Genomic DNA, 11660 nt, shown 5'->3' on the forward strand with positions numbered 1-11660 from the left:
TTTGTTCTAAGTTGCAAAGGTCGCTGGGGAGGGCTGGGGAAGGGATGGTTTTGCCACTCTCAAGATGGAGGGGCATTGCTCAAGTGCTGAAGGGAGACATTTTCAGTCAGAGGGCAGAGTCCAGGCTCTCTCTCGGCCCAGTTTGGCCACTCACCCCAGTCCCTGCATGCTGCTGGAGCAGTAGCCTGTGGTGTTTGTGCCCTCTCGGGGCAGGTGCTCCTTCAAAGGCAGCGAGGAACAACATAAGGGCTCAACACAGTGGATGTTGGTCAGAGTACCGCCTAGAGAGACTAGAGTGTGTGAGGGAGGTGAAGGCAACTCGCCAGGGCCATGGCGGGCAGCGAGGCATCCTGCGTGCTGGGCATAGACCTGGGCACGACATCTGTTAAGGCTGCCCTGCTGGTAGGGACAGAGCGAGGGCATGTGGTGGCAGAGAGCTGCTCCAGGGAGACACAGGCATACACCAGCAGCCTGGAAGCTGGACCGCAGGTAAGGGGTGGCAGAAAGCACTGCCGGCGGTTTCAGTATAGCAGCGTTGCCTTGTAGCAGTTGGGTTGTCTTGCTATGTTATGTTGACTTTGATGGATTTCTTGTTTGGTTGGTTTTTTGGTTGTTTGGGCTTGTTTTGTGTGTGTGCGTAGAGTGACAGAGATGGTTGCTATGTGTGTCTGGATGTCTGAAATGGGAATTAAAATGCTATCTGGTTTCTGTTCAAGAAAGCCAAGTAAAGCTGACTGTTTTAAGAAAGACACAGCTTTTGAAAAGCTGCTGGTTAAGTACTCAAATAGTCATGTCAAATTAGGATAGTACTGGAGTCAATGGGTTTGTTAGATGAATAATAACTCTTAGGAACTCGTTCCCTCTTTTCTTACCTCATTTCAAAATGGAGGCAGCTGCCAGGAACATTCCGTAAGTGGCACCACTGAGTCAAACTAATTGCCACTGCAGGAGCCTCCCACGCTTCTGAGATGGCAGCCCAAGCTCAACTTTCTCTTCTGAGAACGTACAGACCTGCAGAAAGTCTGCTTGTGCTTCCATTGTGGCCTCAGAGATGTCACAAGACAATCTAAAACTATTCTTCCACGAACAATGCCTTTGTCTTTGATGCTGTCAGTTCAGGAAACAGCAACCACTTGCCAACTTAAAGGGTATGTTGCACTTTAATGTGAGATGGAATCATAACTGGAAATTCCCTGTGGAAATAACCAGGAATGTATATTCCTGTTAAAGGGCTTTAGGTTCATTATGTTGTTCAATCAAATAAAGAATGAATCAAAATCATAAACATTATGTATCAACATTCCTGTGGCCTAGTATTGTAGTGTTTCCAGGGACTCATTTCTGAGCGAAGATACTGGACAGGCCAATGCTTCTCCCTACAGTCACGTTTATGCAGCTAGAAGTACACATGCCCACAACAGTTCACAGCTATGTGTAGGATATATGTAAATACTTTTGCTTATAATCTTTATTCTGGTCTGTCAAAGTGGTCTGAATTTTCAAAAGGGTGAAAGCTGTAATGCAGCTTATCTTGTGGCAGGGCTTGATCAGTTTACTGAGTAGATCTATGTAGTTCGCTTGGCAATTCTGGGAAAAGAGTATCTAGAAATGAAGTATCAGCATCATCCAAGTCAACAGTGTGTAGAGGCTTTAGGAGGTTGTGAGACTTTAGGAGGTTGTGAGACATGAATCTGCGTGCAACTGAGAACATGTGGATAATCCTCCGTGGAAAAAAAAAAAAAAAGAGCAATGCAGAAGTTGAACTAATGAAAGTATGTGGTGAGTGTTAACGGATTTTTTAAAAGGTGTGTTTGAGTAGTGTCTTAAGAAAATAAGTCAAGGATTATACGGCCTTCAGCCTAAGATGCTGTTATTTATTCTCAACATGCTAGTATTGTTTTGGGGGTTTTGTGTGTGTTGTGTTCTGTTGTTTTTTTTGCAAACTTTCTTTCAATTTAGTAGTGAATGTTACTGTAATGCATGTTATTAACCTAAATGAATTCTGTTCTTCACTTCTGACTAGAGTAGCCTTGTTTAATAAATACAGTGAGTCCTAATGGCTTCATCTTGGTATAATGCTTCATGATTACAGGGAATGGAGCAGAATGTCCGGAGAATAATAACAGCACTGAACGAATGCCTTGCTGCTCTACCTCAGCAGCAGCTTCAAAGAGTCAGTCACATTGGAATTTCAGGGCAAATGCACGGGATTGTATTTTGGAAAAGAGATCAAGGTAACATTAATTTTTTGGCATTCCTGTTTAGAGTACCATGATACAGAAAAATAAATCTTCAGCACTGAAGTGATCTGTAGGAAACTGCTGCATGTTCACCTTGATCTTCTGTAAAACAGAATTAACAAGATTATCTCGTGTGTCAATTTTGCTTTAATTACTGGAATTTCAGCTACTGACAGTAGTTAACCATGTTGTTTACACATATCAGTTGAAGGATTTGGTCTTGTGAGATCCCTGCAGAGTGAGCACAGTTAATAGTATGAAGGAGGAATTACATATCTGTGGCTTGTCTATTGTTTGTCCATCATATGCTATCTGCTGCCAGTTGAAAGAACTTCCGGAGACCATGTGAATTCCTTTTTTCTTAAATGTTACTCACCTCATAAAGCACTTAACTACTTGGTGTCCAGTATCTCAATACCTTCCAGTGATTCTGCAGTAGTAGTATTAGCAGTTCTATGTATGCCTTGAAAAATAAGCTGTACTTGATCTTTATGTTAGAATGTGTACAGCAGTAGCTATCCAGTAATGAACATTGCTATGCTAATCTGACACGCTGTTTGAAAGTACAGTAAGAGGAAAAAATGACGTTCAGTAAAATATTATTTCAGTCTTTTGTTGTTATCTGTTATGAAAATCTCAAAGCATTTTTTTCTAGTAAGTTGTAGACTGGCATGTTGCATTCATCTTGCCTGCTTGTGCTTCTGTTAGGAGCTGAAAAGGATTGTGGTCTTGATTCTGAATATGCAGCTGCTTGTAGACTGAAGGGCCAAGACCTCAGAAACAAAGTCAGCCACAGTAAGGTAGTCACATGGAGCTTGATTGTGACAGTGAAGATGTTTGAAAAATTCAAGCCTTGGATTTCTAGCTCTGTGAGATAGGTATGGATTCTTTTCTTGGCTAAGCTGACGTAAACCCTCTGAAGTCCAAGGTTCAGGTTTCAAAATGTGGTTCTGTGTTTTTTTTCTCTTTACCTTATGGTGTGCACATCTGAGCAATTATACAGATCTTAAAATAATAATAAAAGTTACAGATTAAGCAAAGATTTATTGTAAACTGCAGAATAGATTTTCCAGAAGTGCTGGTCACTGCCTATCAAAAGTTTTCGGGGTCTTAATTGCTTAAAGAGACACAGTGCTATTCATTACTGGCTGTAATTTTACCTTAAACACAAAAATGATTGCAAAGAAAGAAATCCAAAGGCTGATGGGAAGGAGCTGTTGCTTGCTTTCCAGCTGTCCCAAGGGCTGCATAACAAAGCCTCATGGGTTCGTGATAGACAGATTCTTACGTGATATTGGTTAATATTTTATTTCCCAAAGCCACACACCACTTTTGTTTCATTTCTGTCCAGTGAAAGAGGGTGTTTGCTCTCATTTGTTTTGAGTAGACTAAATGAATCCATGCGCTTTGGGACACAAATTAGATTTTTAATAGCATCCTTTAGGGTTGGATTTATGGTTAATAATATTTCTTTGAAACCATTCAAAACTAGAAAAACAAGCCAATTTGAAAATCATTTCAAACAGACTTGATAGAACAGGGAATTAAGAGAACAACAAAGGTATGTTTGCTTTGCATGTTTCACGTAGTACTTCCTGCTTTCACGGCTGCTTTTTATTGTGTGTGTGACTTTAAATCCCTGTATGCAGCCCAAGAAAGACTCTTTTAGTCATATTTGTGCTAGTCAGTTAAGCAGCTGGGTCTCTACTCTGACCTGAAGGACAAGTGGCACAGCACAGCTTGAAACTCTCCTGCCACCCCTCACTAAAAAAAGAAATAGAGCCAGCTGGAGACAGTGTGTGGCCTGTCCTATCCCTATCTTGTGGCCCTGCATCGCCTGGGAGAGCAGTAGTTGTCAGAGGCTGAAGCTGAGCTGTAGAGTGTGCCAGCAAATATCACAGGCCAGTGCTTGAGCTCAGCATCTGCTCAGTTTGCTGCTCTGGCAGGTCTGTAATCTGCCTTAGCAGAACTGCTTGTGGGAAGCATGTCAGGGCTGTCAGGGCAGGGAGCAGCGCGCTGGGCTGGAGCAGTAGCAGACATTGCTGAGAAGGCTCCGTGCAGCACCAAGAGGTTGCCCTAATTTAGCTGAGGCCTTTGCGTAGAAGCATGTGATGGCTTCACCAAAGGTGTGGCAACCTCTGTTCAAAACAAATGTGCTAGACTGATAAAACTGAATTAAATCCTTCTCTACTTCTGGTGAAGCTTTATTGCAAGGTACAGGTGAGGGATATTCTTCAGTTTGCAGTCCGTTGCTTAATACGTACAGATCCAGGTTTCCTGTTGCTTTGAGTCAAAAGGTGGAAGAAACTGTGCCCTATCCATCGTAGACAGTCGTTACAAATTCTGTGTGCTCGTGGTCATGATGTGGCTGTTCAAGTTTTGTCATGTCAGCTCCTTACCTCTCGTAGCAGAATTGCAGTTTTTTTCCAGGATGACTGGAATTATGACGTTATCTGAGACTGAAACTATGACTAGTTAATTTAATTACAACTGCTACTGGCTCCGTTTCTGTTCTTTTCCCAATATATTTGACAAATTATCAGAGTGTCTAGTAAGGAAAAATGATGGGAATCACGGGATTTCTCAGGCACTGTTGTGTTTCAGGTTGCAGGTGGACAGAGTGTGGTACTGGCCCTACCTTTGAGCCGGAGGAGGTCAGTCATCTGGTTACGTGGCAGGACGGCCGCTGCAGTCCTGCCTTCCTCGCTTCTCTTCCACTGCCCCAGTCACACATCAGCCTGGCTACAGGATTTGGGTGTGCCACAGTCTACTGGTATTTAAAGAAAAGGTACATTGTTTCTCAAATGGGCAGTTATATCAGGCTGTTTCACTGTCAGTTTCTCCTCTTGAATTTGTGTGACAATTAGGATTCCTGTGGCATGGTAAAACAACTACAAGCTCAGGGTGTGCGTTTTCTCTCTAATCATAATATTAATTAGTCAAAGAATGTTTATAATGGCAGTATTCTATAAGCAATGTGTAACAGCACACAAGTCTCTCTGACCTCATAAAAGTAGTACAGATCTTTTTAATAAAAATAAAATCTTTTGACCATATAGAAACAGACGTTTTAAAGTATCATAAAATTCGAGTCCAATCTGCTGCTCAGAGGAGGTCTGCTAATGTAGCTTGAACGCTATAATTTTGGCTTGTGCAGATTGCGGAAAGTACAAACATGCCTAAAACAGTAACAGAGTTGCTTTGGCTGGTTGCTGCCAGATGCTGAAAGAAACAATCCCTAAATTAATTTCAGTTTCTTCCTTCTTTAGACACTGGATTCCTATGAGGTGTTACTGATGCTCTGCTTTGTTGTGGCATTTTTGCAGAGGATGTAATTTTTCACTTATGACTTGGCATCAGCATGATTTGGTCTTCAGTTTCATCTGTAGCATGCGATGTTTCTCAGAGACATTATCTTCCTCAGCAGTGAGTTCAAGTTAAATTAGTAGGGAAAAACTTACTACATCTTGGTTTTCCCTCAACATATGTTCAGCAGATACCTAGAATGTGACGTGATCTTGCTTTAGAGCTGTACAGCTCATGAGTCCGAGCTGCTTTGGTTTGTTTCTGTTCCGTTTCACCACTTGGTACATTTCCATTCATATAACCTGTGAATCCTAAAGCGACTGCAGGAATTGACTAATTTTTCTCAAATGCTCCGGAATCAACAAAGTGACATTTTTGTACAAACAATTACAACCTTCCTGGCATGTTTTGCGGTGGTATGCTTTCAAATCCAGATAACTCATTCCTTAAAGCCACTGTCTCTCTGTCTTCCACGAGCAGATAAGAATTGCTACTGTGGTAAAAGCTTGGAAAATAAATCCCATTAAAAAAAAATAATAACCCACAAAATACAAGTTGATCATTGAGATACTGAGTTTGCAGTTTTGTTTTTAGGAGGTGAGGCCACACACATCTAAAGTTCCCTATAGCACTGGACGTAAACTTGCTCTGCCTGTCTTAAAGCACCACTCATTGTTTTTGTTTTTAAAATGTTTTGTTTAAAAGTCCAGATTTTCTGAAGTCTTACGATGCAGCTGGCACTATCCATGACTATGTGGTTGCCATGTTGTGTGACCTGAAGAAGCCACTCATGTCCGTCCAGAATGCCGCCAGCTGGGGATATTTTAATGCCAGAAACAAAAGCTGGAATACTGATGTGTAAGTGCTGAGGTCATTCCATGGATTTTATGCTTTGCTTGTGTCAGGCAACGTGAACATCTCTTAGGGCCCTAAGTATGAATGTGTTACGGATAGGAATGATCGAAAGTTGTTCCTAATCAATTGTGTGGTGTGGTCTGTACTGAAGGACTCTTGGGCGTTTGCTCTGGTTTGTAAGGTAAATATATTTAAAGTTGTATAGAATCTAGCACTATGTTTTTAGAAATACCTAAGACAGCAGAGCTGAGAGGCTCATCAATGAGGCCTTGTATACCAAACCGTTCTTGTCCCTTTCTGTGGTGTGATGGTGGGAGGAGATGGAGAAGTGAATGCTGTAGCCAAGGCTGCAATGGCAAAAGACAGTTACTACTGTCTCCTTCTTTTGGCTGAGCTCCTTTGTAACTGCTACGATTTACTTGTGATTTATTAAAGTTTGGTAGGCTACAGGGAGTCTTACAGAAAACTGTTTTTGTTTATTTATTTTTAACGATTTGCTCTTTCAGGGCAGAATCCTAAGGCTGTATGTATTTCAGAGTTTAGGTTAGGCCAGAATTCCAAGATCTGCTCATAAAGGTAATTTACTATCCAATGCCTTAAGAGTGACAGAAACTTGCATTTTCACTAATCTGGTGTTTTTGCTGTAGCAACATAGTGTATCTTGCAGTTTGTGTAAGGAGTTTGTTGGACTTACCCCTGTGATTTGGTTTTGAGATACTAACTGCATGACAGTTCAAAGTTTTTTGACGCTTAAAAGTTGAATTTTTGTGGTTGTCCCTTAACCTTGGAACTGCTTGTCCGTGTGACATCAGTAGGTTAAACTTGGTGAACGTGTACTCCTGTATAATCCCAGGTAATCAGATTGCATACCACGAAAAGCAGTTTATTCTTCCAGAATATTCTAGTGCACCCCGCCCATTGAACTGGAATGCTGCCCAAGACAAAACTTTCTAGAGAAGCGAAAGCATCCATAAATCCAGCAGCCGCAAATGTATGGCCAGCTTCGTCTGCGACTTCAGAGAGGTCCTTGTAGCCATGCTGCATGTTCCTGTACTACTTTCCTAAAACAATATTGTTCTGATTGTAGATTGAAAAAGTCCGGCTTTCCTCTTCACTTGCTTCCAGAGGTGGGAGACCCTGGCAGTATTGCGGGGAAGACAATCTGTGCATGGCATGGAATACCCAAGGGAACAGAAGTAGGAATTGCTCTGGGAGATTTCCAGTGCTCTGTTTATTCCTGTCTGACTGAAAGGACTGATGCAGGTATGATGATTTTGGTATCTTTCTTTGTTTTCTCATTGTCTACCTTCAGGGTAGCCTAGTAAAACACTGATTCTTTTTTTTCTATTGTGTTCTAGTTCTTAATATCAGTACCTCTGCTCAGCTGACCATCTCAATGCCCCCTGGTTTCCAGCCTCCAGAGACACCAGATCCTTCGTCGGCTGTTACTTACTTTCCCTACTTCAACGGTGACTACTTGGCAGTGGCAGCATCACTTAATGGAGGCAATGTGCTAGCAACATTTGTGGACATGGTGTCACGGTGGATGGAAGAGCTGGGTAAGCTCGTTAAGGATTGTTAAGACTTAAAATTGAGGTTGATCAACAAGGTGAAGGGAAGCTCAGACAAAGGAACAAGTATAGAGCTGTTTCTTCATGCCATAGAAGGAATGAGGATATAACTCCTGGGTCATATTTCCCAGATGTCTAGAATTTCCTTCTGAAGCTAATGAACATGCTGGGACAGTCATCCTTGGACTCCACATTCACTTTGCTTCTAGGTTTTGGGTTTTCTTTTTTTTTTTTAAGAACACAAGAATATTTTTCAAGTTGTTTTTGAAAGGAAAGGTCAGCAAATTTGAGGACAGCCACTGATTTCCTGTGACTGCAATCAGAAAGTGTCCCTTGATTGTATCAGTTGCCTTTTACTGCATATTTTGCAGCAGTCTAATGGATTTTAAGGCTAAAACTCACGTAGTGTCTTCTAAGTGCTTTAAACATGGACTTTGCACTCATGGTGGTTTGTTTGTTTTTGTTATTATATAACTTCCTCACTTTTTCTGGAGTTGTATTTGATATGTCATCTTACTCATTACAAAGGAAAAAACAGCTTGTATTTAATGTCTATTTTTTCTCCTGGGTATACATAGGGTCCTCCATTTCTGTGCTCTGTCATTCCCATTTGTGAAATGAGAAGTAATTATCACATTAAATTAGAGTGTTTTACACACACACACACATATATAAAATCTCCTGGGTTTTGCAGTGCAGAAATAAGTTCTGAAATCATTATTTCTGTGAGTTCTTGAAGTGAACTCTGCGTTCAGCTTCGGTAGCTGGATTGCATACGAAGTCTGTCATTAGTACCTTTAGAGATGTTGGTTCTGATCAGAAAAAGATTTCTAGTATTACAGATATTAGATACAGTGGGATGGGAGAACTGGGGCTTGTAATCCTGGAAAAACAACTACCTTTGATACAGGGGAAAAATGTATCCAGTATTTTGCTGAACAAGTGGATCAGTGCCTATTTTAAGTCTCCACATGTAAGATATACTAGATCCCTTCAGCTGAGTAACATGGTATTTCCCATCTGCAGGACTTCAGGTTCAGGAGTCTGCCATCTATGCAAAGATAATCAAAGCAGCTTTGGCCCAAGATGACAGCAAACTCTCAATCCACCCAACCATATTTGGAGAGAGACACGTTCCTGAGCAGTTGGCTTCAGTGACCAGTATTGCTGTCTCTGAGCTCTCCTTGGGTCATGTAACCAGAGCTCTGTGCCGCGGCATCGTTCAAAACCTCTGTTCCATGTTACCGGTGCAACATCTGATGGAGACAGGAGTGAGCAGAATTCTGGGGAGTGGGAGTGCCCTCGCCAGGAATGAGGTGCTGAGGCAGGAAGTGGAAAGGATTTTTCCGTTCCCTGTGGTTTATGGGAAGGATGTCGATGCTGCTGTGGGGGCTGCCATGGTGATGTTCCACAGAAAATAAAGTTATTGTTTAGAGTGGCCTGAGATGCATTGTCCTTTTTTTTTGTTTTTATTGGCTGTACAGTGTTTCCTTTCACTTCCTCACTTTTTCTGGAGTTGTATTCAGTGTGTCATCTTACTCATTACAATGGAAAACACAGCTTGTATTTAATGTCTGTTTCTGCTCCTGGGCATACACAGGGTCTTCCATTTCCTTGCTCTGTCATTCCCATTTGTGAAATGAGACATAATTATCACATTAAATTTGACTGAGTGACAAGGAAAAATCCATTAACTTTCTGCATAAGATGATACTTCATGCGAGGCTCATTTTCCTGGTAGGATGTTTAGATGTAAAAATGTTTAGGAGGGCTGGGAGAAATGGGCAGCTTTTGTAACTTAGTTTGATGCTTTCACTAGAGAATTCTTGTCTTTATGGTTTCTCACGGTATACATACATACAGGCAACAGACCAAGATACCAGTTTTATTTGAGGATCTTGGTGGCTCTTCACAAAATGAATGCCAGTTCTCATGCATTGCGTGTTGTCTCCGTAAAAATGGAATACAGCCTTGGCTTGCGTGTCGACAAAACAATCAAAATAAACCATAGAATGTTAATTTCTGTGACTACTCAGGTCTGTTGGAGTGGACTAAGGTCAAAGGAATGACTAGGCCAGTAAAATGACTTGCAATACCTGTAGGCAAGGCTTATATCGTAGCAGAAAATGCATTCACAGGGTATTTGTCAGAAACTGGTAAAATTGTGGCCTGGTTTTAGGTTCTCTTAGCAAAGGCAAGAATATATTTGACCTGCAGAGTAGTCTTGGATACATCTTAAAGATCTCTAGCATGCTTCCTTGCTGGTGCTTTTCCATTTGCAGCAATGGAGAGGGTTTTTAGTTGTTAAACACTCTTGAGCACAGAAGTTGTGTGAAGTCTATGTACCATGGAAAGCTATGGGATGCCGGCCCAAGAAAAGGAATAAATTTCCTTCTTGTTTGCTGTTGGTGTGTTTTGATAAGCATTCACACATTCTTACAAGCTCACACCTATAAACGAGGTCCCTGCTGAAGCAGAATATGGTATCTCCAACAACTGTGGCAAAAAGTAACGGAATTGCTGCTGGTAAGAAGGAAGTAACATCTGCACAAGAAACAGATACCAAGGAGGCTGATGAAAGACATCAAAGCTCAGAAAGTGACAGCAAGCTCCCAAACTGTGTACACAAGAGCATGGGAAGACTGAGAGGAGCTGATGCCAGGAACAGGAGAAGAGAAAGAAGGAGCATTCAGCAAAAGCAGCAAGGAAGAAGCTAGAAACTGAATACGGGAGACTCTCCTCTGAGCTTTATGGTTTTGTTACTGAGCTGTGCCTTGGAAGTGGTGAAGGAGTTAATGGTAATGTTGAAGCAGATTCTCTGCGCAGCAAAGTTCCAGGAGGGTCAGCCAAGGACCTGACTTATTGGTAATCCATACTTATGCATTAATAAACAGGCATTTTATTACTTTCGAGTATAATGCCATAAGGTGTTTTAAGTGGTGTAATTAGTTTGCTATTAAATAGGCAAATATATTATTCTTTTATATATCGATAGATGGCAAGACTAGAAAGATCTCTTATGATCCTATAGTTACCTTTTGCAAAACATAAACCAGATTATTTCATTGAATAATTTCATATCTAACTCCAGACCTCAGGAGCTAGAGGTCTGGTGGTTTCTCCTAGCCTAATAGTTATAGTCTGCTGGCTTAGCTTTGTGGAAATTTCTCTCTCTAGCCTAGTCTTTGTTAGAAAGATACTACATAAATGATACATTTAACACAGGTCTTCATTTTAATTGTGTTAGATCAGTTCTGGATTAGATAAGACTTTTTTTCCTCATGATATTAATATTTAAAAGCTTTCTGTTACATATATATTATTTAAATAAAGCATAGTAGGAATGTGGAATGATAAAATGTCCTTAAGACTATTACTGTTGGGTTCTCCTTCTACTCTGTTCAGAATCAGCTTGTCTTTAAAATACTTCATGGGGCTTTACAGCAGCCACCCAAGAGTGTCCAGAAAGATGAATGATCTCAGAGAAGGGCTGTGGCATATTTTACAAAGTTTTGTCAAGTGAAATGAAACTGTGGCCCACAGAAACAATTGCTTTTTTTTTTTTTTTTTTTTTTTTTAAAGCTTGAGTGTATCTACAAAGAGGAAATCTGTAGAGGAGGATCCATTACTAAATGCAATTAGCGTGATGGTGGTGGGGGGGACAAAAACAACTTGCTGTGATTCTTGT

General features: G+C 41.1%; 1 protein-coding gene across 1 annotated transcript; it reads left to right on the forward strand.

Moving 5' to 3' along the window:
- The first annotated feature begins 72 nt into the window (after positions 1-72).
- On the forward strand, positions 73-9410 carry SHPK (sedoheptulokinase). The gene is made up of 7 exons (XM_035560890.2): positions 73-489; positions 2093-2234; positions 4845-5028; positions 6252-6404; positions 7489-7664; positions 7760-7960; positions 8999-9410. The coding sequence occupies exons 1-7, from the start codon at positions 331-333 to the stop codon at positions 9391-9393; spliced, it is 1410 nt and encodes a 469-aa protein (XP_035416783.1). The 5' UTR covers positions 73-330; the 3' UTR covers positions 9394-9410.
- Positions 9411-11660: the final 2250 nt, after the last annotated feature.

This window comes from Cygnus atratus, chromosome 20 (assembly GCF_013377495.2).
Source record: "Cygnus atratus isolate AKBS03 ecotype Queensland, Australia chromosome 20, CAtr_DNAZoo_HiC_assembly, whole genome shotgun sequence".
NCBI lineage: Eukaryota > Metazoa > Chordata > Aves > Anseriformes > Anatidae > Cygnus > Cygnus atratus.